General features: G+C 39.0%; 2 protein-coding genes across 2 annotated transcripts; one reads left to right on the forward strand and one right to left on the reverse strand.

The window, feature by feature from the left end:
• Positions 1-837: 837 nt before the first annotated feature.
• On the reverse strand, positions 838-11,158 carry ripk3 (receptor-interacting serine-threonine kinase 3). Its single transcript, XM_051401795.1, has 14 exons — positions 11,015-11,158; positions 10,312-10,407; positions 9,242-9,402; positions 8,980-9,148; positions 7,542-7,697; positions 6,686-6,834; positions 6,051-6,100; positions 5,135-5,296; positions 4,467-4,549; positions 4,317-4,371; positions 4,035-4,099; positions 3,036-3,087; positions 2,719-2,921; positions 838-2,432 (listed from the first exon to the last, which is right to left on the reverse strand). Exons 3-14 carry the CDS (start codon positions 9,394-9,396, stop codon positions 2,244-2,246), a joined length of 1,488 nt encoding a protein of 495 aa, XP_051257755.1. The 5' UTR covers positions 9,397-9,402; positions 10,312-10,407; positions 11,015-11,158; the 3' UTR covers positions 838-2,243.
• Positions 11,159-13,700: 2,542 nt separating this feature from the next.
• khnyn (KH and NYN domain containing) lies at positions 13,701-27,078 on the forward strand. Its single transcript, XM_051401255.1, has 9 exons — positions 13,701-14,026; positions 15,936-16,224; positions 17,974-18,108; positions 19,613-21,396; positions 22,283-22,413; positions 23,160-23,256; positions 24,202-24,309; positions 24,825-24,926; positions 25,031-27,078. The coding sequence occupies exons 2-9, from the start codon at positions 15,973-15,975 to the stop codon at positions 25,401-25,403; spliced, it is 2,982 nt and encodes a 993-aa protein (XP_051257215.1). The 5' UTR covers positions 13,701-14,026; positions 15,936-15,972; the 3' UTR covers positions 25,404-27,078.
• The last annotated feature ends 37 nt before the right edge of the window (positions 27,079-27,115 follow it).

Genomic DNA, 27,115 nt, shown 5'->3' on the forward strand with positions numbered 1-27,115 from the left:
CTCCCAGAAAGCAAAGAAAATTGACAGTTTCACGTCACGTGCAAGATTTATTTGCATCAACACAGGATACAAGCAAACCGAGTTGTCTCGAGAATCAACTGACTTGAACAAAGAAATTCACTCTATTATATGCCTCTTTCCCAAGGATATCTATTGGTGACGTCTAATGTCTGACAAGCAGTAGTCATAACACATCTGATGCCCAACTCTCCATGAGACAGCCTTGGTCTTTGGAATCTCTCCTAACTAGGGTGAGACAACCAGAGTGCGAATACATGAAGATGAACATAAAACACTATACTGTAAGCCTGTAAAATGAAACATAGAATAACACAACATAATATAGTTTGCTTCATGATCACAGAACCTTGAACCTGAATCAGTTTACCACCACAGTGGGGGATGGATACTATATTTCATATTATAAATTCTCAAGGAAGCACTCAGAGGTAAGTGAGAGAAAAAAATGCAATATATGCTAAATGTTATGCCAAGATAATCTATATGTTCATTACACTGATTATTATTGGATCTATTACTGAATTCCAAACACTGTAGTTCTCTAGTTAGATGCATTTTTATGTATTTCTTTATGACGAATGAACCCCATACAAACTTGTCTGGCTCGAAACAAAAATCAAACCATTTTGATCATTAAAACGGTTGCCAATCAATTTTCTGACAAACGATTAATGAACCAATTGTTGCAGCTCTGTGATATCTATTACCTGAAATATGAAAACTGAAGTCAAACTACTGTTGTGTTCTCTTTTAAACAACTCCCACTGCAGGAGATTTTGATCATAAAAAGTGTCAAACATAAACACACTCACAACATTTGAGTACAAACAGAATTTATTAAATTATCTGAATCTTAGTAAACTGTACATTTTAGCTACTACAATCTCCAGATTCTTAATGTCTTAATATTATACAGTTTCACTTAAGTACCTTTAAAGTATAAGTCGGTTGATATTCTATATTTTTGTTACAGTCGACAATTCCCATTAAAGACCAAAAACAATAATGACGTGATTCTACAAACCAGTATTGTTTATGTATTTTCTGTACCATATAACTCCATTGTTTTCCACTTTGGAGTCAATTCCACTTGTGCGTTAATCCACTGCTGAAAATAGTCCCAGTTTGATTAATGTTTGTTAAAAATTACAGAGCCCAACTGTTCCCTGAGCTGTTTTGACTGAGAGCCACAGAGAGGGTAGTGTCAGAAAGTATTGGTCTGGGTCTTTTTTTTTATGTGATTTGTTAACAATAACAAAAATACAGAACTTTTTTTTTGCATATTGCAAAACAACACGACAGAAATATTCCACACATGCTCGTTCATCAACACTTCATTGAAGCTACGTCATGCTTCTATTCGAGTATTCAAAATGCCAAATTTAATGGCAGCACCATTACATCAAACTCTGGATGTCACTGTATACACACTTCTGTTAAAATTCAACCTTGTGTTTGATATTTTTTTGAAAACTCATCTCAAAAATGTACATTTAAAAAAAACTTTAAAAAATAATATAAAACGTAAAATACAATTCTTTGGGTCTGGACTAATGTTGATGTACCATCATAAGGACGCATGAGTATAAAAAGGACCTGAATAAATGCAATCAGTAGAAAATACATTCACACATTAACGAAATATATATATATATATATATATATATATATATATATATATACACACATTTCTGTTTTAACATCCATGACAAACCAGGAAAAATGCTAAAATGTATTAAGGAGTTTCTCCATTTCTGTCACTCTCCTGACATTTAGGCTAAAACAAACAATAAAAAAACTATTTGTAAAGAGGTTAGACTATATATCTACCTGTTTAGTCAATCTGTTGTTAAGGCAATTTCTGGCACCTGATGGCGAGCTGGCACTACAAAAGTGGATATTTGTTGACCACAGTTGGTGGAGAAGCAAAACCATATGACCAGCATTGGCTCATATTTATACTGCTGACATGGCAAAAGGGAGGTGTTAAGTTTTATTAATTGGTTTTAAATGTTTTAACAGAATAAATAAAAGACAAAAAAAATACAGAAATATATTTTTAAAAACATCTGAATCCTGTCCAGATTTGAAAAGCAAAAAACAAGAAAAGTTTATTTTTTTCTAATAGGGAGCTTCTCTTACAAAACCCTTCCAGTTGTATAAGAAAGGATGAACCAAGCATAGAGAACTGTAAAACGAAAACCAGAGAACTTAATGTGAACTCAGCCTCCTGTCTTGTCCCTCCTGCTTCCTGAACGTGGCGGCATGAGGTCGACTCTGGATGGTGCTGTTGGGTGCCGTCTCCTGTCTGTGTTGATGTGCATGACATTGTTGTCACCGTGCTGAAATCCAGTCACATTGCTCAGGTAGATGTTGACTCCACATGCAGCAGGCGGACCGGAAAACTGACGCTGGTGATGCAAAAAAATAAAATAAAAAGATTATCTTGGACACTGTGTACATTTTTTAATTCCACTGAGGGAATGTTTTAATTTAGATGGATATAAAATAATGAAGACTTTATATTCAAAATACTCTAAATACATTTTGTATTGTGGGGGAAAAAAACTAAATTATAATATAAATATCCTTTAGTAAAGGAAATATACAGTGTTTTAATGCACTATACGGAGTTCTAAATCTCTCTCACTGTGGGACAAATCTTTAATGTGGAGACACAAAGCAAAGAAGACTCACATAGTACGGTGGAACCTGGTTTTGGCTAAAAGCCTGCTGGGACATTTTTGCTGAGGTGCCTTGAGGTGATCTCCCAGTCGAAGTAAACGGCGATGGTGATGATGATTGAATGGGGTGAACAGAAGACGCTTTCACTTTATGGTCTATTGACGGGCGTCCCTCATCAACATCGCAGACGTTCGCATGTTGAGCTGAAGGCGAGTCTGAAAGGGAAGATGTTAATATGAAAGCATTCAGCCACAATAGATGGTTTGTTTGTCTACATGTGTTGCCCGTTGGGGGTTTCTTCGCGGCTTCAGCACCAACTTCCTGTTTACCTTTGACTCTTGCTTTGTCTCTTGGATTTGCAGCCCCACGACCAGCCATTTCCTGCAACAACAAAAAAGAAGGTGAAATCTGTGTAATACCAGTGGCCTAGGTGATATTATAACTCCCACTGGTGTCAGTTTTAACCTCTAGATTAAATCTAAATGAGATTAAAAGCCACATATTTTTAATGGACATGAATATTACCCTTTTCTTTTAATACAAAAACATGTACTTTAGCTAATCACATAAAGGCACAGTGGAGTTTTAAAAATGGTCATAAAATATGAATATGAGTGATTTCTGTAATTACTGTCCACTCAGGGCCGTGAACACTCAGCCAGCTAACTAATAATTAATATTTTGCTTGTTTAATCTGTGAAACTGAAGCATATAAACAACTATTTCTTGTTTCGTAAAAATACAAATTGTTGTTTTGACACCCTCACCTGTTTCTAGTCTTTATGCTAAGCTAAGCTACATATCCAGACATAAGAGTGGCGTCATAGTGTGGGGGTTCTCAGAGTTAGTAAATAGTAAAGTAATTTCATTCGGATATGAGAAAAGAGTATTATTTGAAATAACCATCAGAATCGGAATTAATATAAGTTATGAAACAAAATGGAAATTCTATCACTGATTGCCCAATCTTGAGCCGGACGTTATGAACTTTTACATTTGCTGCGTTCAACACTCTTTCCTGTGTAAATTCCCCTGGGGCAGCAGGAACTGATGCATGTAATATTTCCATGCTGTGGCAAAAAAAAAAAAAAAAAAAATGAATGAAGAAACACCACAGCATTTGTGGCAAAGAAAAAAAGGAAAAACTATATGTCACAGACCGCATTGTGAGTCAGTTATTGTTCTTGGGTTAAAAGAATAACAATTTCATCGCCTCTGTGTTCGAAAGAGACCAAATGACGAAGCTAAAATGTTCCTGATGGTTAAAAACAAGAAGTGAATGTTTCTCTATAAGAGTCTCAGCACCGTCTGAATTTTATGAATCTCACCTGAATTGGCGGGCGCCCGGTCGGCACATCATTATAAACATTTACTGCTTCAGCTCCGGTATTAACTGCAACAACAAAAAAAAGACCAAATAAAATGTGAATTTACTTATTTAGAGAGTTGGATGAGAGGATACCACTCTCATGACTGTACGCTACCCCAGAGGCTGGAGCCAGCAGCCGGTTAGCTTAGAGAGGGAAAACTTTTCCTCTTACTCTCAGGCAAGACGGCAAATAAGAGTGTTAAATTGTAAGTGGGGAAACAAATTTAAGACAAGAACAGACCTGGAGCCTGAGAGATATGAACGCTCTGAACCAGCTCTATTGTACTTTCTTCTTCCTTTTGGTGGAAAGAGGAAGAGAAAGAGTGAGTCAGGCAGAAACATGCAAAAATCTAACTAAGGTTTTTGCTGCGTCATGTCAAAATTTTCTTACCAGTTTCATCAGCACTTTATGGACGGCATCGCGAATTGCGTGTTTGTGAATCTTGTACAGCTCTTCTGTTGCAGTCGTACACTCTGCAAACCACAAAAAGTAAAGATAACCTTTAAGGGCCAGACATCACAAACTATTAAATGTATATTTTATGTCTCAAATTCAGAGTTGTTGATGTCAGTTGATTCACGTGCTTATTTTTAACCATTAACATATAAGAGGAACCAGCTGTGCTTTGAGCTTAAAGCTAAAGTCAGCATATTAACCTTACAATGACAAAGTTAACTGCAATCTACGTATTTTTTTGTTCATTAAAATCTGTGCATATTGTGATTTGCAGTTGTTCAGCGTCCTCCTGGATCCATATTCTTCACATATACTTTATAATCTTCATCTATCTGAAATTTGTGTCATCACCCCCCTGAGGTTTCTTCCCTTTTTTCCATGTTACGAGGGCTTTTGGGGGGAAGAGGGTCTATGGAAAATTGGGATTTTGGGCTCTATAAATCAAATTTGATTTGACTTGAACATGCTGATGGGGTGAATGTTTGCCTTTAGGTATCTCACCATAAAACAAAATATTTACCTGATAATGGTGCTGAATAAAAAAGTTTAAAGGATGATGAAAGTTATTTCAATGAATCATGAGGTTTGAGGAGTTTTCTCACCATAGGCTGTGGGCCTTTGGGTGGGTTTTTCTTCCCAGCATTTCTTCATGAGGTCCATCAATCCAGTCAGCCCTGCAACCCCGACAGCCTGGCACTTGATGTCGTCCAGCGATGGACGGTCTCCCTGCGGGATGCGAAACCGCACTATGCTGGACAATGCATCTGCAGTGGAGGAGGGATTAGAGTGAGTGTGTGGCTTTAGATTTCACCTTCAAGGTATAAGATATAGCTCTTACATTAAAGCCAGAAGATTGGAGGATTGATGTTGTAAGATTTTGTTTGAAAATTGAGACAATGGTAGTGAAAATCGGTGCATCTGGTGTGTTGCTTTCAGAACCTTTACTTAAGTAAAACTACTAACACCGCATTGTAAAAATCCTGCATTATTTAGTAAAAGTATGTAAGAATAATCAAAAAAATTTACTTAAAGTATTAAAAGTAAAAGTTGCTAATGCAGAAAAATATCCTCTGTGACTTTTAGATTTCATGTATTAAATTATTAGCATTAATGTAAAAGCAGGATTTTCCTATTTCTGTCAACTGATAAATCGTTTTAGATGTGCTTGTATATACTGTTGGGTAGTTAAATGTATAACAAAACATCTTATTTTGAAAAGATCCATGTTTGTTTATGCATGCAAAAAACATAATTTGTAACAAGTAACTGTGGAGTAGTAGAAAGTGGTATAAAAAGAAAAGACTCAAAAATGAATGCATCAAATTTGTACTTAAGTACTTGAGTACAATACTTGAGTAAATGTACCACAGTTCACTTGTGCAAACACATTCCTCTACAGTTCAGAGCCAGAAAAAACAAACAGTTAGGTGTGGCCATACAAATGAATTCCTGCCATTCTTGCACCATACAGACATGACATTAAATGACAGGAGACAAAAAGACACCACAGTCACTTACTAGCATATGGTTGTTTCCCTGTCACAATGGACCATAAGAGTATACCGTAACTGAAAGAGAGACAGAGAGAGTTACATGTACAGGAAATTACTTGCCATGAATTACTGCCAGAATATTCAGATTTCAGATATTCAGATGTTTAAGCATTTGGGTGCAGTTTACTGAGTAAGGAAGTCACCTGAGTACCTGGAAGTTTGCTTTGGGTTGTCAAAGTCACCAGAATGACTGACCCCACCTTTAATTGTACTGAAATGACTCCATTGTTATTGCTACTACAACCTATTTGTAAGTTCCCATGAATGTAAAGCTTGTTAATCTAAAATTAGTTGTCGCTATGATTTCTTAAAGGACCAGCGTGTAGGATTCAGTGGGACCCTGGAAAAGAGATCGGGCTGTGAAGTGTGGAGGAGAAACTAAAAACGCTGCAAACTCACAAAAGGCCCTATCTAGAGGTTTGTCCTTTAGGAGGTAAAAACGTCTCATTCTAAGGTAACAAAAACACAACAATTCCTATATTCAGGTGATTATACACTAATGAAAACATACCTGTGAGTATTATATTCCATTTCTTCCAATAGAGCCTCCTAAATGTTACACACTTGACCTTTAAGTGATCAATAAAACTGCTCTTGTACCTGTAGATATCAGAGGCTCGAGTAGGGCTGTACGATACGGCAAACGCCTCCGGTGGCATGTAGCTCAACGTCCCCCCTTCCTCTTCGCTCTCTTTCTTGGAAACCCGTGTTACGCTGTGGTATTGCCGAGCGAGGCCAAAATCCGTGAGCTTAGAGAGAAGGAGGAAAAGAGAAGAAAATTTGCACGGATTAAGTTGTCAATGTGCATAATACACAGCACAATTAGTATATAATGTTTGTTTATTGGCGGTTGTCTGATGGTCAGGTTGCCAGTCCATCAAAGGGTTAAAAAACAAACTCATTGATAAGCTCTCAAATTCACATTCACAGAGTCTGAGGAAAGAAGCCGGAAGAAATCCAACGACCCAAAAGACTGAACTGAAACTGAAGCCAAATTAAAAGGAAATGTATTTTTGTTGACATCTGTAAACAAGAGGCACATTTTCAAGCAAAAATACCAAATATTCTCTGGTTCCAGCGTCTCAAATGTGAGGATTTGCTGCTTTTCTTACGTGATTTAACTGCATCTCTTTTGGCACTGGACTGCTGGTAAGATAAAACAAGATGTCTCCTTGGGGTTTAGGAAATTTTCACCAATTTCTGAGATTTCATAGACCAAATTAATAATCCATTAATTGAAAAGATCTGCAGATTCATTGAAAATGAAAGTGATTATTAGTTGCAGCCCTGTATGGACAGACACAACGTTTAATTAACAAGTTGTCAGCCTACATTTAGCCTCAGTAAAGACTGCAGGGATTTGCTGCTGTATACCATGCAGAGTGCACACTAGTATATAAGGTAAGCGTGCAGCAGGATGAGGTCTGAGGATTTCCCTGAAAAGTCTGGGACTCACCTTGGCATTGAGATCAGAGTCCAGCAGCACGTTGCTGGGCTTCAGGTCCAGGTGGAGCACGGCAGGGGACAGATGGTGGAGAAAGTTTATACCCAGAGCCACTTGGTGAGCGAGTCTGAAGACCAGCGGCAAAGGTAGAGTTTCACGTAAGGTGTCCTGAAATAGAAATGTAAGATTCTGTCCATTACAGATAGAAATAGTGATTGTGCTGTAGTGAGTTACATAAAATTAGTTGGAATTAAGCAGCTTTTTTTATGATTTATGTTAAATTATTTGGTATTTACTACTCCTTGCTCTCAGGGAGCTGTTGTAGTGTGTTAGCATACTTACATTTGCTAATAAGCACAGAACACAAACCACAGATGGTGGAAATGATATTAGCTTTCAGGTATTAAAGCTTGGTTACTGTTGCTATGCCCGTCAAGCTTTCTGTCCTCTCGCAGCACAAAGCACATGCAGTTTTTGTATTCTTGAAGGTGTGTGTCGTCAATTTCCCACAAAAGTAACCAAAGCAGGGGGTTGCACAGGGATCTCACTAAGTACGGCGCATACCACATATCAAGGCCGAGTCCTTACAGGAGTGGCCCCGGGGTTCGAGTCTGACCCCTGGCCCTTTCGCTGCATGTCATAGCCTCTCTCTCTCTTTCTCTCTCTCTCTTTCTCTCTCTCTCTCTCTCTCTCTCTCTCTCTCTTTTCTCTGCCTTTCCTGTCTCACTACTGTCACTACTCAAATAAAGCAAAACTAAAGAAATGTAATTGAACAAAAAAGAAGAAACGGGCTTCCAATTTCTAGCCGAAGACTGGAGCTGGTTCGACGGTTTTACTTTTGTTTACAAGTGACTTTAAAGCCTGTGACAGGTCTTATTATGGCTACATACTGTACATAATATCGTGCTATAAGACTGAGGCTAAAGACGCTAGAGGAAAGGAAGACAGCATCCTCACCAGTTGATGATCCATGTGGAAGCCAAGGAAACAAAGGCACACTATTGTTAGTATATTGCTGGGTTAAGCTTAGCCCTATTATTATTAGTAGTAGTAGTATATAGTTTTAGTTGAAGTTTGAATATATAATTAGGTGGAAAGGAAATAGAGTAGACCACAATTAGTGAAAAGAATAAAGCAGGTAGGCAGATACATTCAGTAAGTTACTTAAGGAGTGTAACTACATTTACTCAAGTACGGCATGCACTACTCCACTACTTTTCAGAGGCACATATGGCCCTTTTTACTCCACTACATGTGTCTTAGGAATATAGTTACATTGCAGATTATGATTTCACATACAAAACATATGTTCAGCTACCATAGCTCCACCTCAACCAGCTGTTTATTGGGCAATCTGTAATAATATTCCAATTATACGATCAATATAACACCCTCAAAAGGGGCAATACTGATACTTTCAAGAACATTACTTTATTCCACCACTTGTTACCTGCAGGGAGGCCAGTGATCCTCTCTCCATGAGCTCCATGACCAGGCCGAGCTGTGCTGACAGGCCAGAGGAGGGCGGTCGACCCTTGAAGACCCCGAGGACCTGAATAACATAAGGGCTGCTTCCTTGACGCGTCATTTCAATCTCACGCAGCAAAGACGTGCTGGTCCTGTGTGTGTGTGTGTTCGTTTACATTATGAGTAATCCACAAACTCTTTTCTTGTAATTGCAGAAGAACAGAAGCTCTTTGCAACTCACTCACCCATCGTCGTAATGAAGCAGTTTAACGGCCACGTCATAGCACCAATCGAGATGCCTGGCTTTGTAGATTTGTCCGAAACCCCCTGAACCGATCACCTTCCAGCCTGTCAGGCTGGAGTCCTCAATCAACATAGGCGCTCTAACGGACAGCGCCATAGTTCACTGGAGGAGGAAATTGTTTAAATTAAACCTAATTCTCTAAAGAATTCATTGTTCCTCTAATATAAAGAGGAACCTACTAGACTACTACTACTACTACTAGTCTAAAAAGAGTTTCCTAGTTTAACTCTGTGCTCACAGATAAGAATGTTTTGTACCAGTCTATGAGATTCACAATTCATCCTCTTTAGGGATTGCCTAATGTTGCCAAGTTAAATAAGGTCATCAACTTTAAAATATCTTCAAATTTCAGTGTTTTTAGACAGCAAATATAAACTTAAATCAGCATTAGCATGTGTTCTGCCACTAGGGGGCAGCAGAAAAAAGCTGGAAACACTGATACGTGATCACCTTAAGTTCATATTGTTAGAAATCAGTGGCTTATTTACACATGCAGCAGTTATGGAGCAACATTCATTTGTCCACCCAGATTAATGTATAGATGTATGTTTGTTTGGCTCTTCTCGGAGGAAATGGTGCTGGGTTAGTGAGTTTTCTGAGTTTTCTTACGGGGGGAAACGGCACTAATAAGAGTAGTGAGAGTGAACCAATACAGGAAAGTTGTTGGACGTAAAACCAAACGTCCACACAACTTGTGTGAGTGGTGTGGGCTCTGGGGGACACTGGAGAATTTCTGATCAAGGTTTTTAAGTAGAAGCTAATGAAATAATTAGTTATTTTAGTTATAGTTGTAACTATACATGTGGTTTTTTTTTATTCCTGAGCAAGTAATAATATAACATCCTATTGAGAACTGGCTTTCATTTGCAGTCATTACAGTATTTTTTATTATCATAAGTGTATCAGAATTTCCCTGAGACTATAGTGATGTCTTCAAAGTGCTTTATTTGTGATCAACAATAAAAATAAAAATAATTTTAAAAATATTCAGGTAAAACAGGACATACTCACATTCTTTTTCCTTTTCTTTTCAACTCAAGGTTTTAAAAAATCCTTTCTTCAACTCATCTACCCCTCCTAGATGTCATGCTGTAGTTTGTTCTTGATCTGGTCATCAAACAGGAAGGGAATTAGAGTTAACGGTAGCACCTTCTGATCAATGTTATAGCTCTTTACTGCGTGTTTTTTAAGATCTGCCTCGTTAAATGTGTCACACAGAGGCACCTTAACTCACATATATACACACACACACAGGAAACCACATTCTTGTTTGTTCAGACCACACAGGAAAGCCCAGGGGGTGGACAAAATAATAGGAACACCTGTAAAATGCTACAATACAACAAATCCTGCCATAATTACCATCTGTATGAAGCTCATAATGTCAACTTTTTCTTTAGATTGTGTTAAATTTAACTCTTCTTGTCTACTTTGTGTTGCTGTATAAAGGATTCATTCGTACAGGTAGTAATTATTGTAGCATAAGGTACATAAAACCTGCTGTTGGATGACTACACTCCAAATTTTAGTTTTAAAGTAAAAACACAAGATATTCACACAACTTAAACTTAATGTGAATCAGAAAGATAATATGACTAAAAGGTAGGAACCACTAAGAGAAACAAAAGAAAAGTACATCAATTTCCGGATTACAGCCTCTTAAAATACTAATATAAATAGCAATATGATTTTTAAAAATAGGGAAACCACTCACCCTTAGGGATATACTCTTCTTCCTCATCATTCAACCGTACCGACGGAGGGAAAACAAGTGTAAAAACCCTCCTGCTCATTCAGTGACTTCTTCTACTCGCAGCTCGTGTTAAACCTGAACAGGCGAAAGCAGAAGTGAAACAACACATCCCATAAATCTGCATTTAACTTCTGCTTCTGGACTGCTCAGCTAACAGGCAAGTGTGTGCTGACAGCAGGGTTTTTTATTTATTTATTTATTATTGAACCATAATCCTCGACCAATTTAATGCCTCTGCTTATGTGGGTTTATATATTTGTTATTTTATTATTATTTATATATATATTTGTTTATTTGTTTTTATATAAAGTAATTCATAGATGTTTCCTTTTATTTAGGGAAGTGTGAGTGTGGTTGTTACATGAGTTAATTTAGCGAGCACAAATATTATAATCAGATGTATAAAAGCTCCTCTTTGGTCTTTTTTAAGGACTTTTTTAAGTCCTTATTTGATATATTCAATACAAAGACAGAGTTAATTCTCCTCCAAGCTCCCCAGCCGGATTCAAACCAGGGAAGTTGTGGTTATGAGGGACTCATCTTAGACCACAAGCTCACCATGGGACCTAACTTTCTTTTCTTTTCTTCGAATCACATCACAAACACAAGCTTTTTATTGCCACCATTTTACAAACTTTTACAACAAAGAAATGACCTAGAAACAGACTGTAAGGACTATTCTCAGTATTGCCAGCAGATGGCGTAATCTGCAAAATGACTTACAGTAAATGGGTGGCTTACATATAAAATCCCTGACTAACACCTAGTAGCATCACCATATTGGTATGCCATTACGTCATCCTGCTCTTATGATGCCTATAATATTCAGTTTTTGTTTGTGTTGTTTATTAAATCATATGTTTTAGCACTGAGGCCGCAGCTAGTGATGGTGTTGGTCCTGGCCTGCGTTATAATCAGCATTCACCACCTTTAACCTATTACAACCTTTGTGTTTAATCATATCACTTAACTCACATATAGTAAAAATAAAACCCTGGGTGGAGCAGGGAAGTGTGTCAGCGTGGACTCAAGATACGTGTCTAAAGGTGTCTAAAGGGTAAATCCGGCTCTGGCTCTCACAAGTCATCATTACATAGCAGATAGTGACATATGTAGACTTGAAACCTTCGTAGTGTGATCCATGGAGTATCATATGGTGTTTATTTACAGTCACATGATAAAGGATCAGAGGGCGTGTGTGTGTGTGTGTGTGTGTGTGTAGGGGAACTCCACTGATTTGACTGTCTACAGGTCTTTGGGAGCACAATGCTGCATGAGTAAAAAAAAAAAAAAAAAGTTGTAGAAAGCCTCCAGAGGGAGCTGTACAAAATATCATAAACTGCCTCATGAGATGTCACTCGAGTCAGCGTCGGTTTGGGGGGGGTCGGGGGGGGCCTGAAGACTACAAGTATGTGGAAGTGGAAGAAGTGAGCTTACCGGTCCTCGGTCACGTTGCATTGTGGGTAATGTAGGAGCCAGGTGTTGACAAATAAGAGTCTGTGGCGTGTCAAAGATTAGTTTTGACACTATTTCTCCATCGTGAGTCTGACAATGTTGTAGGACTTTAAAATCTATATTAAATAAATATCCACTCACACACACACACAGATGTTTACCTTATAAATGGATAAATAAAACTACTCTAATGGATACTGGTGTAATCTATATTCACGTTACTGTCAACCAATATCACAAAATTAAAAAATCTATTTGTTCCTACAAATATAAATCTTTAAAAACTGGTTATAAATGTAAAAAAAAATTTTTTTAAAAGTCTAAATAGCTTCCCAAAACAACAAGAAACTGTAGTTTTTCATCAGTGTTACTCAAACAGGATGACAGGGACTTTTTATTAAATAGCAAAATAAATCTGTTTTCTGGATTAGTTGACAACAATAAAAACACATACTATTGCCAGACTCAGCCTTTAAATGCCTTATTTTAAATCCAGTTCATCACTTATCCATGCAGATGTTACATTTTAACCCCAACAAACACAGGATGTAGAGTAGGAGGCAGCATTTTCTCTTCCTGTCTGTGACACACACAGACTCCTTTTGTCCCTGGTTTTGAAAACCACCCTGTAAACCAGATATGAAGCGTAATGTGGGGTGAGTTTGGAGAGGGGGGGTAAACAACATCCAGCCTCCTCGGTAAAGATTCCCTGTCACTGTCAACCAGGAGTTAACAAAACAAAAAAAAGAGTAAGAAAGAAAAACCCCCCTCCTGACGTCAGTGGAAATCCCCTTTGTCTCCTGTGTGACTAAAAAGTCAACACAACATTTATTTCTTTTTCTTTCTTTTTTTTTTAAACGCACACTTTAAAACACACACTGCTGCAAAATGTGCACTTTTTTATAAAGTCTCCACACATTATTAGTAGTTTTAATAATCATTTATGTTTAATACATACCCAAAAAAAACCCTTGTTGAGCAGCTTTTAAATCATAAAAAAAAGCCACATTGTGTTAAGGGTGAATTTAACATTATGAGATCAAATAATAACTTTTTGGGGGGACGTATTTCAGCCACAGTGCCCAGACAGAAGTATCCGCCCTAGTCTGTGAAATGAGCTGTGTGTGTTTTTCCTTTAGTTTCGGTTTTGTCTTCGGGCTTTCCACCACTGATATGATGTCTCTAGATCTCACGCACACTTCCTCATCCGCCCTCCTCCTCCTCCTCCTCCTCCTCTTCCTCCAGCGGCAGCCATAGCAAAAGGGGACGCGTCTTCCAACCTGGTGTTCAACCCTCCTGGAGGATCATTTTGTCACATTGCAGCATGTGTTGAACTTTGCTCTGATACATGTTGTTGCTATATGATTGCGGAAGGCTGAAGCGAGCAGCACTTGCCTCCCTCCTTCCTCCCTCCTGTGAGCAGAGAGAGAGAGAGAGAGAGAGAAAGAGAGAGAAAGAGAGAGCCCTGCTGCTGGAAACGAAACTTTAAGAAAAAAGGCGCAGAGCGATCGACCTCACGTAAGAAAAACGACACAGAAAAGATTATATTTTGATACACTGGTTGATTTTTATGTCTGTTATCGTGTCGCCTGTCGGTTGTCTGCGCTATATTTACTAAAACACACACACACACACACACACACACACACACACATACACACAGTAGTCTGTTTACACTCGGATAAATGTTTCACAATACTCTCTCAGTTGCTGAATAATCTGGCAACGGGCCATATTTCTGCTACGCTGGTGATATAATTTCTCCTCTACTCGCTTTTTAAAGTCGTATTATGTGCAGAAGAAGCAGAGTCTGAGTGTACTCTTTGGATAAAAGAGATGGCAGCACAAAAAACGCAAGTTGCGAAGTATTAGTGCCAATATATTGATAAAAAGTCTTGTTTACATGGTGCTGTTTGGAAAGGTTTTGCGCATCAGGTGCAAAGTGCTGGAGAGGTAATTGTATTTGACTGGAATATAATCAACTTATGCTACTTTCTGCCTCTACTCCATTATATTTAAGAGGGGATATTTGATACTTTACACTCCAGTACATTCATTTGACAAACATAGTTACTTTTTAGATTATTTTATATAAAAAAAATATGTATATAATATGTGATAAACCTGTACAAATACAAACTCACACGCACTGTTAGAGGTTTAAACCAGTGGTCTACTCTTTATTTGTCGTTGCCGAGCAACAACTACTCTTCCTGGAGTCCATTCAAATATTTCACACTAAATACAGTAAACCATACAGTTACAGCATTAACATTGCAACAGTCAGTGTCATCCATTTTGCATTATTTATGTATGTTTTTATTTATTTATTTATTTAAGGCCTTCCCCACCTTTTGTCTAAGAGCTTTCTATGAGATTTAAACTCTAAAAGCCCCAGATGTTTTAATTTAAATGCCAGTTTAAAGGCCTGGATAGTTCAAATTAGCCAATATTTCACAATACAACAAAACATTTTTTGAAAATGTTGTGTAATACAACTTTGTTCTTTCTTCTTTCCTGCCACATTTATCATCTCACAACCCCTCAAATTCACTCATTGTCCTATATAACTGTATGTATGGTGATTTAAAACTACAGCTGCTTACACATCACTAGTAACGGTCTGATAATGTAATGTTTGATGACACATTTTTCTGCAAAATACTTAATACTTTAAGTACATGTAAGGCTGTAGCGTATTGTGTAGTCACACTTTTTGTAGTCATTTACTATCTTTGTATCATGTTTACATACACACCTCTGTGTGTCTGTGACCTCTGAGATGACCGTAGAGAAGATCTGGTAAAGCAGGAAAGTCTGTTCAGTGAAATGTAATCAAACATGGAGGCTAAATATATACTGTGGGTACTTTACATGTCATGGCCTGTCAACAACACTGATCAGAATTTTGGAAAACGCAGCGACGCCTACGCACGTTGTTATTGAACGCATCACTGCACTCACGCAGCTTGCTTTGTGACAGAAAGAAAAACACGTTACAATAGGGCGAAAGTTCCATCACTGTTTTATTTCTCACTGTTGTTTTAGATTTCTTATTATTTAGTTGTTTAAATTGTATAATTGTATTTGCTTCATTACAGTCCTGAAGTGTTTTAATCCAGGTTCAACCATGTAAAGCACTTTGTAACTTTTTAAAAGTGCTTTATTATTATGTTTATTATCAGAATTATTATTACCAAAATAAGAATTCCAGCAAATGACAAATGTACCTTATATTTAACTACAGAGGGAGTAGATCATCTTTCTACAGTAGCCCAGAATGGACAAACCAAACACTGGCTCTAGTGTTTCAAAGCCACTGTAGTTTCCCCTTCACGCCACAAAATCCTGCACACTAGTCCTTTAATCAAAAAGTTTGTATTTTTTGCCACTAAAGTGTTGTTATGTGTTTTGGTTTTTTTTGCAGTATGTACAACTCTTTGACACCAATTTAAGTACGAGGGATGGACGGTGAGAGAAGCGATGGAGGAGGAGGAGGAGGAGGAGGAGGAGGGGGAGGAGGAGGAGAACCGGAGGTGGTGGATGAGTTTGCGTGTGCTGGGATGCTGCGGGGATCTCTGACCTCCCTGCACAACACCGTGGAACGCATCTTCGGCGTGATGTTTGGCATCGGGGCGGATGATTTGTCTCACGGCAACAACGGGCAGATATGGCTGAAACTACAAGGGCAGAGAAACAGCGTGAAAGCTGCCAAAGTAAGCCGTAATTTCCTTGTTTAGTGGCACAATAGATTGTGAACTGGCTTGTAAGCCTCGATTTGCAAAGGGTGGCATACCAGTAAAGGTGTTATTGTCATTACGGGTAGTGTCAACAGTGCACTAAGATTAGGGGCAGCATTCAAGGGAAATTACTCATCGAGGGTTTTTAATTGTTGATGAATCAGTTTCAGTTGAGTTTCGGTGTAAATATGTGGTCAACCTGCTGACACGTGCTCAGAATGACTTGACAGCACAAATTTAATTATGTCTCATTATATGCAAGTAAATGACTTAAAACTGAACTGCAATGGGTTTTTTTTTTGTTTGGTCACTAACACGTGTGTGTCCTCGTACAGTAATAAAGCAGTAAAAACCAGCAGTCACATGATTGTCAGTTACACAGTGAGATACGTATATGCAAGCCTTTGCTGGGAGCCATATTAACACACACAACTCAGTTCGGTTGAGCGATATCTTTCTCTCCCTCTAAAATAACCTCCTGCCCGCCCAGAAAACTTTCAGATACAAGCTTAAAACTGACACATATTTACGTTTATCTCCGTCCTAAACAAACGGAAAGAAACACGACATATGCAAGAGATGATCTAGATAGATAATCCACAGGCAGACTGCAGAGAGAGAAAGGCAACTGACTGCCATTGGTAGTGCTTTTGTTTCGCATCATTCTGGTGCAAAGAATAAATAGTGACTTGCAGATAGGCGATGAAGATGGGTGCCTATTGGCAGGCTGATGAAGGAGGGGGTAGGGGTGCTCTGACAGGATAGGATCTTCACGTACTTTAGATATAAGTGATGTAGTCAGTTATCTGAAGTTAATTTTAGGTTTAAGTCAAATGAAGCGGATGTCTTCCAAAGTTTCCATATTTTTTAGTATAAAATTCCCTCTTTGTGCTTCCCTGCACAGTCTTTTCTTGTTGAGCTGCAGCAGAGGGACAGTAACACAGAGAGGGGATTTTGCACTAGAAACTTTGGAAGATACCCACAGCTGAAGCCTCTTATTAGCTACACATAAACGTTTCAGTACATTTCTGCATGGAAGGAGAACTGTGGAAGAAAAAGGGTATGTTAATGGTCAGTATGAACAGCAGGAGTGAGTACAGTTCCCAGCATGCACATGGGTACCTGACTATTGTTTTAAATTACCCTTTAAAGCTGCGGCACTTTAAATCTGGATATAAACCTTGTACCCTTGTTTTGAATGCATTATAGCCTTTTAACTATTACTATTATTATTACTATGACTATTTAAATCTGAAATTATCAATGTAAACAAAACTTATTTAAACCTCTGCAGTTCAGCTTTAAGTCCTTTTTTTTCTTTTACACTTATACTTATTATTTGTTCAGTCGACGTGGAACTGCAGATGTTCAAAATTTCCACAACAATAACAGGATTAATTACATTTTAATGGAACAATTGAAGATATAAAGTTTCACGACAACTGGGCCAACTGTGTCTGACGATGAAGACCATGCGATACGGTTGAAAGCTCCAGAACAAGCGAAGAAAAACTGAATATTATAGTATATAATGTGTATACTGTTATATTATAATAACATAATAGTATACACAATATTGTCATGCTAAAATTGAATTGTTTTACAGATGTTATATTATGATTTCTTCCCCACTCCCCCAAAATGGACACATGATATTTAGATTCTGTCTACTACAGTATTTAACACATTTTAACGATAACGAGACAAATTTTTTATGTCTTGTAGTTATTTGTGAAAGGAGTTGTGAACCAGGAGGAGCAGAAGGAGGTTTCCTATCCCGGGGTCCTTGACTGTGTCTTCTGTGGAGCCAGAGGCCTCTTCATGGACTGCCTGATAAGAAGCACCTCAGCGCACATAGTGGTGAGTGTTGTATTCTGGGTCTTTGTTTAAGCTACATTTAAACCATTTAGAGTCATAAAAAGGTCACAGAGTAGATATTGGGGTTGGAAGAAAAGGCAGGAAATGTCGTGATGAGAAAGTAATAATATAAAACCAGAAATACAAAACAGTAATGGGACACTTAAACAATTATTAGAGGCCTTCTTGATTTGGACTATATGAAAAATAAACATAGTAGGCCTATAGCTCAGCATTTCATTAATTTGTGAGCTATGTATGTATCACATGGTCAGGGGTTGTCAGTTTACTCAATAAATAAAAAAGGGTGATTCTACATTGTGTCATCATTTTGGCTACCGTAGGTCTGGATTTTTCTCTTTCTTTTTTTTTTTTTAAATTTTTAATTTTTAGTTCTGGAGTCATAAATCTTTATTGATGAGTTTTAAGAAGATTTATAGACGTTTATTTGAGATTAAATATGTGTAGCCTGTGTTCAGACTTGACAGAGTTATGACTCAAAGGAGTACAAAGTGTGACGCCAATTGAGGTTTGTACCTCACCTCTCTCCCTCCGTGCCCCCTCTTCAACTCTCCCACGTCCCCGTGGGGAGGCGTTCTTCACAGTTTTGAATACCTCTGATCTAAAGGTAGCTCATTTAGTGATATGATTAAAATATGGTGTGGTATATAATATGTTAAGTGTGTAACTTTTGACCAGTGGTGCAATAATAATATTAACTAATATCGTAACATCTTGCGTTCTTGTTATTCTGATGAGAAATTCCATTATTAGTCAATATCACTCTATTGTCATCAGCTGAAAGTGAGTCATACTGTGTGTGAAGTAACAACTTAATGTAACAACGTGGTGTTGTCCCTGGAAATTTCTAACCTATTATTAATATTTTTTGTTAAAACGCAACTATACAACTCAGGGAAATTTACATTAATTTTTCCACTTATTCATACAAAAATTGAGGAAAATATTATTAACTAGGGGTTTTTCAGCTCAATTTACCTGATCAGTTTGTTTAAAGGAAGACGTGCTTGTCAAACAATGTGTATAATGTTGTTGAATAGTTTTCATGGACAGTATAAAAACGTAGGTGAGTGGGGAAGTATGTGTGTGTGTGTTTATTTCAAGGTTTAAGGAAGTCATTTATGCAAGGTCAAACCACTTCTTCCACTTCTTACCGGCTTTAGCCCTTACAGCAAGGCTCTTTGTTATGAGGGCACGTTCCTGTTAGATTATTTGTTCCGTGAATAAAGTATTTCTACTATTTAATGCCTCTTTGTCTTAAGTATTATGCCTCGTTGTTGAAAGGTGCTATACAAATAAACTTCCCTTGCCTTAAAATCCTGATCTTGGCAACAAACAACATTGTCCAGGCGGTAACTTCGTACTTTTGTTAAATCCTGTCTTTTAAATAGGTCTACTGTGTTTGCCTTCAAACTCATTGATGGTCTGAATGTTTTGCTATCATTAAGAAGATTAATGTCATTCTGTTTTCCTCTCACCAAACCAGGTTGGCTCTACGGGATTCCTGCTCATATCGGGTCTTGCAGAGCCGGTGGTGCGAGCCTACTCCCTTATCACAGACCTGGTGGAGAGGTGTGAGGGCACACAGCCCAGACGCTCTGAGAATGCGGACAGAGGCTTGGGCGAGTCTCTGGATTCACGCCGGGCCTTCAAAACTCTGGTGGAGAAATGGGAGGACAGACATATCCTGGATCTGCTGGTACTACCATGGTCAGTGAAGGAAATCCTGCTGGATTTGGTGAAAGAATCAGGGCTTGGGTCAAGCCCCAGTCCAGAACTGACAGATGGAAATGCAGCGGTGAGACCGCGTGGGGATTCAGAAGGTAGATGGGACAGCACTACTGACCGGTGGGTTGAAGGGACGACTGCAGGATCTGTGGAAGACTCTGCAGCCAACGACTCCTTCTTCCAGCCTTTGTCCACGTCCGCAGGTGCCAGAGGGAGAGCAGAGGGTGCTGAGGAAAGACTCATGCACTCTCCACAGGAGGTGGGAGAAGAGGAGCAGCTGGAGCAAGCGGCAGCATTAGGTAACAGAGTGACACAGAGACTGGGAGAGGACGATGAACAGGAGCTGCAGTTTTTGCTTCTTTTGAAGTTTTTCACAGCCATGGGGTACACAGAGGACGTTGTGAAACGAGTCCTTGCCCAAACGGGGCCTAAAGAGGCCTCGCAGATACTGGACTTGGTTCAACAGGAGCAGGATCGCAGTGACAGAGAGCAGACAAATCAGCGTGGTCACGACCAGAAGAATCAAGATGGTATTGCCTTGAATCAAAGCGAGAGGAACCGACCGTGTGAGACGGAGCACAGGGAAGATGAAGAAATAGCAGCAGGAGGAGATAAGGTGATAAGTAATAATGGAGAGGTGGGAGATGTTCGTGAGGAAGAGGAGGACGGAGCGACAGGAAGCACGAGACACTTAAAGGGAGAGGGTAGTGCTGAGGTAAAGGAGGAAGGGCAAGAGGAAGACTTTGTCTTGGGAGTGGTGAAGAAAGCTGCAGCCAGCTGCGGGTACATGGAGCAGAACGTGACCAAAGTCTACAACATGTTGCCCGATCGATCCACTCACCAGCTGCTCTTGGAGCTGCAGAGAGAGGGGAGCAAAGAGACGGACGGCTTCAGGGAGGGACCGAGAGAGATGGACGATGTGGTGCTGGAGAAAGGAGGACCAAAAGCCGGACCAGCAGATGGCGAAGCAAGAGGAGAAATTGAGCTTTTCATACCTGCAGAAAAGAGGGAATCCGATGATAAAGGATGGGTAGTAGTGCAAAACCCAAATATACCTGTCCAAGAGCCAGATTTGTTTACTTGGATTAATACACAGCCAAAGCGACACCAGCCTTCCAAGTCACAAACTCCACACATTCCTGAAGTCAAAGGCCCACCCATGTCTACTTATTCCTCATCCTTAGATCCCCCACACACCAATTTCCAGTCCAACAAACAATATGGCAGCAACTGGCCTAATCCCACCACTTCAAAACAAAATCATCCAACCAAAGACAACATCTTAAACCCAAAGTCCCAGTCTTCTAACTCCTTAAAACGAGCACTCCAAGCCCCACAACCCCCCATCTTCACAGGGAAAGACTCGTCTCCCACCAGGGGGAGGGAAAAACGTGACTTCATGGCAGCCTCTTCCGTGGTGGTGACAGGGGAGCAGCGTTTTCTGGAAGGCCTGCAGATGCCGTTTGACCTTCAGCTAACAGGCAAGCCCGGAGACCCGAAGCTGAGGACGATCATCATTGACGGGAGCAATGTGGCCATGAGGTGTGAAAATTGTGTTCAAGACATTCTCTAATGTGCATATTTTAATTATATGCTAGGACATTTAGGTTGTGTGTTTCCCATTTGCTCTTTGAGGAAAGGTAAAATATGAGGAATTGTTCTGACCTTTTTACTCCAGAGTTGGTTCTCTCTTGTTTTCTTGGTAATTATATTTATTTTAAAAACGCAATAAAAGTGGTAAAATAGGCCATTTAAAATATCTGAAAGGTGCCTAGTGGAGTTTACTTGTAAACAAACAAAGTTTATATTCAGGGCTTCTCACCAAAACTTTTTGAGCGTATCCTTGAAGTCTAATAAACAACTCCTCATAAAACTTGGCAAAGCCGATTTTTCAAAATATTCTAAATCCTGCGTTGTTTACATCCGTGTCCTCTTCTGCTCTGCATTGCTTGGTTTCTTTGCGTGTTGCCATCGTGAGCTGTTAGTAAGGTCCTCGTACAAACAAAAAAACTCAAAGTGGTCAAAAACTCCACACAGTACCTTTAATTCTATACAAACTTAATTGGTTTCTCTTGATACTGATGATGTTATAGTCGGAAGAGTGGATTTACAATCTTAAATAAAGGTCAGTCAACTTGATAGTAGTCAATTTAATGTGGTAGTGGTATTTCTGTGTGTCCAGTTATCACCATACAGTTTGGTCTGCACTGTCAGTATTGTAGTATTGTAGTTTTTGGTTGCTGGTTAAAGAGCTACACTTGTTGCACAGTGGGGGAGTTAACTAAGGGAATAACTTAGAATAACTGTTAGAATATAAATTTAGGTTCATAACATCATTTATCGTAATGAAAAATTATGTAAAAGTACGTTCCATCTTAGTTGACGTCTGATTTTGTTGTAAAACTCTGCTGTTTCATGTTTTCCACAGTCACGGGTTGGGTCATTTCTTCTCCTGTCGCGGGATCGCTCTGGCCGTCCAGCACTTTTGGGACCGAGGCCATCGTAACATCAGCGCCCTCCTGCCACAGTGGAGACAGAAGAGCGACCCCAAGATCAAAGGTAACTCTTGACTTATCTCTATTATGGAATCTAAAAGTTTTACAACAGTTTGCAACACTTTTACGATTACTGTCATTACTGATTAATCCCCTGGTTATTTTTTTGAATACAGTATACAGTATACAGTAACTATTTAGTATGTAAAACGTCCTTGTTGATGTCTTCAAATGTTTTTATTTTTTGTCTGATCAACGGCCACAAAACCACAAAATGATCAATTTACAATCACATAAGACAAATCGTTACATGATGAGACGCTGGAACATGGGAATTATTGGTATTTGTAGTTAAAAATGTCTGAAACTATTAATTATCATCAGTAATTTTCTATTTCTATTTTCATCGCACCCCGATGTATATTTTAAATACTATAATATACATGTAATGTAAAGAATATAAGGTTTATAGAAAAAGATAAAGCAGGCAAACTCATTACAATACCTAGTGATGTATGGCATGTTATTGGAATTATTAGCATGTCATTTTCTTTAATCCTCAAGCATTTAACCATTTTGAATGGGCAGAAAAACCTGTATCGTTCTTTGGGCCTCAGTCACACGTAGTCAAATGCAGTGGGTGGTTTTAAAATGACAAAGGCCTCTGCACTTCCATGCATGTATATTTGATTCTGAGTCACATGTTGAGGGGGAAACCAATGAGACTTTGGCAAGACATGTGAGTGTGTGGGCGTGTGTTTTTCCCTTTAGGGCAGACTAAACTTAGTGTTGTTTGTTCCTGCCTCTCAGAGCAGCACTATCTAGGTGAGCTGCAGAAGCTGGGCCTGGTCTCCTACACCCCTTCCAGAGAGGTCCAGGGCAAGAGGATCAGCTCGTACGATGACAGGTAGACAGACTCTTTTATTGCACTGCTGCTTAAAAAAAGTCTTGTGTCTGTGTTGTTATAGCAGGTGCCAACAGAGACCCTAAAGTTTGTATATCTTCGCTCTGCAACAGCTGAAGTGTTTCAGCATCCCTCTCTTGGATCTGCATTCTGCACATATAGTTTATAGTATTAATGTTTCAGAAATTGTCATCATAAATACGACATCTATTGCACGTCAATCTGTCCTGGAAGAGGGTGGCTCAGGGGCTCCTCCTGAGGTTTCTTCCATTTTTCCCCCATTCAAAGGGTGTTTTTTGAGGGTCTAAGGATTTTGGGCTATATAAATACAATCTGACTAGAAATGAGGGAAGAACGTGTCACTGGTTTCACTCACTGGCTGGTAAAATGTGTGTGAAAGTGAATTAGAAACACTGTCATCTCCCTCATCTACTGTCAACTTGCAGCCGATCGTAATGCTCCATTTAAGCGGTTACATGTTCAACAGAGGGCAGCTGCATGTAGTTGTGAATGTGAGAGAGGACAGTGCTGATAAAGAACTTAAAACTGCTATATTCATCATTTTTACAGGATGATACTCAAGCATATTACAAACCATTAATACCATCATTTATTGGTTTAAAAACATTTAAAAATCCTAATTAAAATTGCATGCATGTCTACAGTACAGTATAGTTGTGTTCCAAATCCATACCACATGTTTCACTACTATAAGTTCTACATACATGTATTATACTGTTGTAACAGTTAGAATACAAACACATTTTTACCTTTTCATACTAAAAATGTGATATCAGATGGCAACTTTTTAAAGCTACTGCCAATTAAACCTCACAAATAGACATCAAAATGTTTTGTTTACTTTATATATATATACTCAAGAAGATTTTAGGTTATTTTCCAGGCTGCTTTGAAATCTTTCATTCCTCTTTTCGCCTGCCTCCACAGATTCATGCTGCAGCTCGCACAGAGGACGGATGGAGTCATCGTAACCAACGACAACCTGAGAGACCTTTCAGATGAGTCCCTTGTATGGAGGGACATCATCAAAAAGAGGTATAAACGGACTTCACATCACTCAAATGTGAACAGCTTCCATAGTCTTACTGCAAGTTGAATTATAGGTTAGATCTACCAGCAATAATTGTTTCAATCAGGGGTGTTTTTCCATGTTTAATTTGCTTCAAACCTCAAAAAACTTGATGTGACAAAGCTTTCTGATAGAAAAAATTGCCCATTACTTTGTCAGGCATCACTGAAATACAGAGAAATTGGTTGGCAGGATTCATGCCACCTTTGCTGTTTTCACTAATACAAGTAGTCCTCAAAAGAGCTATGTGAAGTAACAGTATACATCCACATTTGTACCCTTGTATGTTCATAAATATATGTGAAGGTGATGTTACTGGATAAAAAAAACGGTATCAACATATTCCACAATCTTTCGCTGAATAAATATTAAAATATGTATAATATTTTCTTTTTTACCTTTTATTTTCCTGTATGAAAACAACTGCTTTAAAGGACTAGTCCACTAAATACATTGGTATGCTCTCTTGCTTCCTTCCCAGACTTCTTCAGTACACGTTTGTTGGAGATCACTTCATGGTGCCGGACGACCCTCTGGGCAGGGGAGGGCCTCACCTGGATGACTTCCTACGCTCAGAGCACAGGTATTAATAACCACACACGCTACAGATAGACACACAGCAATTTAGCATACCGTGAGGAAATAACTGTACATAATTCTCTTAATTAAGTATTTATTCCCTCTCAGGACTCCTGACCCAGGAAACCACTCTTTTGCCTGCGTAGCCACCACTTTCCCTTCCTCCAAACCTCCACGCTCCCAAACGGAGGTACTGAACTTCCGCGACCGAACACTGGGTGGAGCCCTGGATGCGGGGCGCGGAGGGAGCCGGGGTAAAGGGAGAGGACATGGGAAAGGATGGGACGGGGGACACCAGCACAGGCCGTTTGGAGCTTCGGGGGCAGAGAGGAGCCCAGAGGAAACGGCCAGACTTAGAGAGCAGCTCTGTCAAGTTTTTGCGGGTCAGGACAACATGGTGGCGCTGGTGCTGCAGTGCCACCCATCAGAGACGGACATCAATGTGCTGTCTGATATGATCCTGGAGCAACAGAAGGATTAGACACACGTTAGTCTTTTGTCAGGTTGAATTTGCCTCGGTTTAAGCGATATAGTTGCGTTTGCCACCAAAGCAACAACAACAAATCACACAGGCTAATCACTGACCTGCATTAAGAACTATTATACAAGAACACCAACTTACTTTTGACAGTCAAACAAGCATATATTTTAACAATGGTATTGTGCATTTGAATGCAGGTTCTTTGTCCCATGTATCGCTGTTTCTGTCCACCGTCAGCTGTCTAATCATTGTAAAATAGTCATTTTATGGAGTTATCTTTACCCATAGATGTGACCTGTCCCCGATCCACCACAGCGAAAAAAAACTTACAAACTTTTGTCTTCCCTATCCAAAGCAACCTTGACTCCTGCTCATCCTCCAGTGGCCTTGATTCATCCTCTCCCATCTACCTCACCTGCCTTCACCTCCCTCTCTCTTCTCCCTTAAAATATTAAATTAAATTTAGCTAGAAAGGACAGGTGGGAAGAGATTCAAACAGCTGCTAGACACGGTCACTTGGACCCATAAGGAAATTAAACACCACAGAATTAAACCCGCTGCAGACCACACTGATGAACACTTGATCCATTTTAACATCATCAGTTGATAATCTATCTTTGTTGTCACACATTAGGGGTGCTTACCTTGGGAGGAAATTCCCCTTAAATCCTCAAATAATAGAAAATGGGCTTTTGTTCTACATGATGGACTTAACCCACTAGGTTGAAGCTACGCTAGCCATGCTAATATCGGCCCCCCACTTTGGTCCAGACTGAAATATCTCATAACAACTATTATATTATATGGATTATATGGATTGCCATGAAATGTTGTGAAGACATTTATGGTCCCTAGAGGATGAATCCCAATGTCTTTGATGTTGAAATTTAATTCCATTTATGACCAAATACCTGCAAAACTAATGACATTCCCATCAGCCTCAGCTGTACCTTGTGTTAAGTAACATAAGAATATGGTAAATGTTACCTGCGAGCATTTGTTTGTTTGTATGCTGATGTGAGCAGCTCAAGTACAGCTTCACACACACACACACACACACACACGTCTTTCATTGTGCAGCCATGTTAGTGGGATAATTCATTCTCTCTCTGGTCTTAAAAAATAAATACATGTGACCTTTTTAGAACAATATATAAAAACTATATATTGTTCTGTTGTTATTCTGAATGCATTGTAATCTTCAGATTTTATACTTGCCCTTTAGAGCAAAAGAACTACTGCAGACAACAAGGTGTGGGAGGCACATGATACCGTGAAGAGGTGTGGATAGTTGTTGTATGTGGTGAGTTGGGTGAGATTTGTACATTAGCACCACCCGCTGTTGGGTTAGATGTAATGTTTCCAAGCTAGAATAATACTAAACCGTTCTTTACCATATTCTGTACACTCAGCGTTGTGTTTTTAACTTATTTTAAACAGGTCTGGTGTTGTCATGACTGTAGAGTGTCCCTGCTTTATGAGGGGAGAAAGAAGATGATAGCAAGTGTTTTTTTTCTATCTCTGACTGAAGAGCAGATCCTCAGTCCGGCCTCTATCGAGTCATCTTATTTGTATTGTTTATATATGTACATTTTAAGACTTTTGATGCTGCATTCTGCCCATGTTTGTGTATTAAAATATTTCTTAATTAAAAGGATGAAACAATATAAATTAATCTTGGTCTTTAAAGTGTTTCCATGATACTCTGTGGT

Source organism: Dicentrarchus labrax, unplaced genomic scaffold (genome assembly GCF_905237075.1).
Source record: "Dicentrarchus labrax unplaced genomic scaffold, dlabrax2021, whole genome shotgun sequence".
NCBI lineage: Eukaryota > Metazoa > Chordata > Actinopteri > Moronidae > Dicentrarchus > Dicentrarchus labrax.

Bases quoted from the DNA above. Each gene is read 5' to 3' on its own strand.
- ripk3 (XM_051401795.1), bottom strand. From the start codon at position 9,396: ATGGCGCTGTCCGTTAGAGCGCCTATGTTGATTGAGGACTCCAGCCTG. The intron at 7,698-8,979 runs GTAACAAGTGGT...TTTCTATTTCAG, and splicing joins GATCACTGGCCTCCCTGCAG to GACACCTTACGTGAAACTCT. The intron at 6,835-7,541 runs GTGAGTCCCAGA...CTTCTCTCTAAG, and splicing joins ACTCTGATCTCAATGCCAAG to CTCACGGATTTTGGCCTCGC.
- khnyn (XM_051401255.1), top strand. From the start codon at position 15,973: ATGGACGGTGAGAGAAGCGATGGAGGAGGAGGAGGAGGAGGAGGAGGA. The intron at 16,225-17,973 runs GTAAGCCGTAAT...TATGTCTTGTAG, and splicing joins ACAGCGTGAAAGCTGCCAAA to TTATTTGTGAAAGGAGTTGT. The intron at 22,414-23,159 runs GTAACTCTTGAC...CCTGCCTCTCAG, and splicing joins GAGCGACCCCAAGATCAAAG to AGCAGCACTATCTAGGTGAG.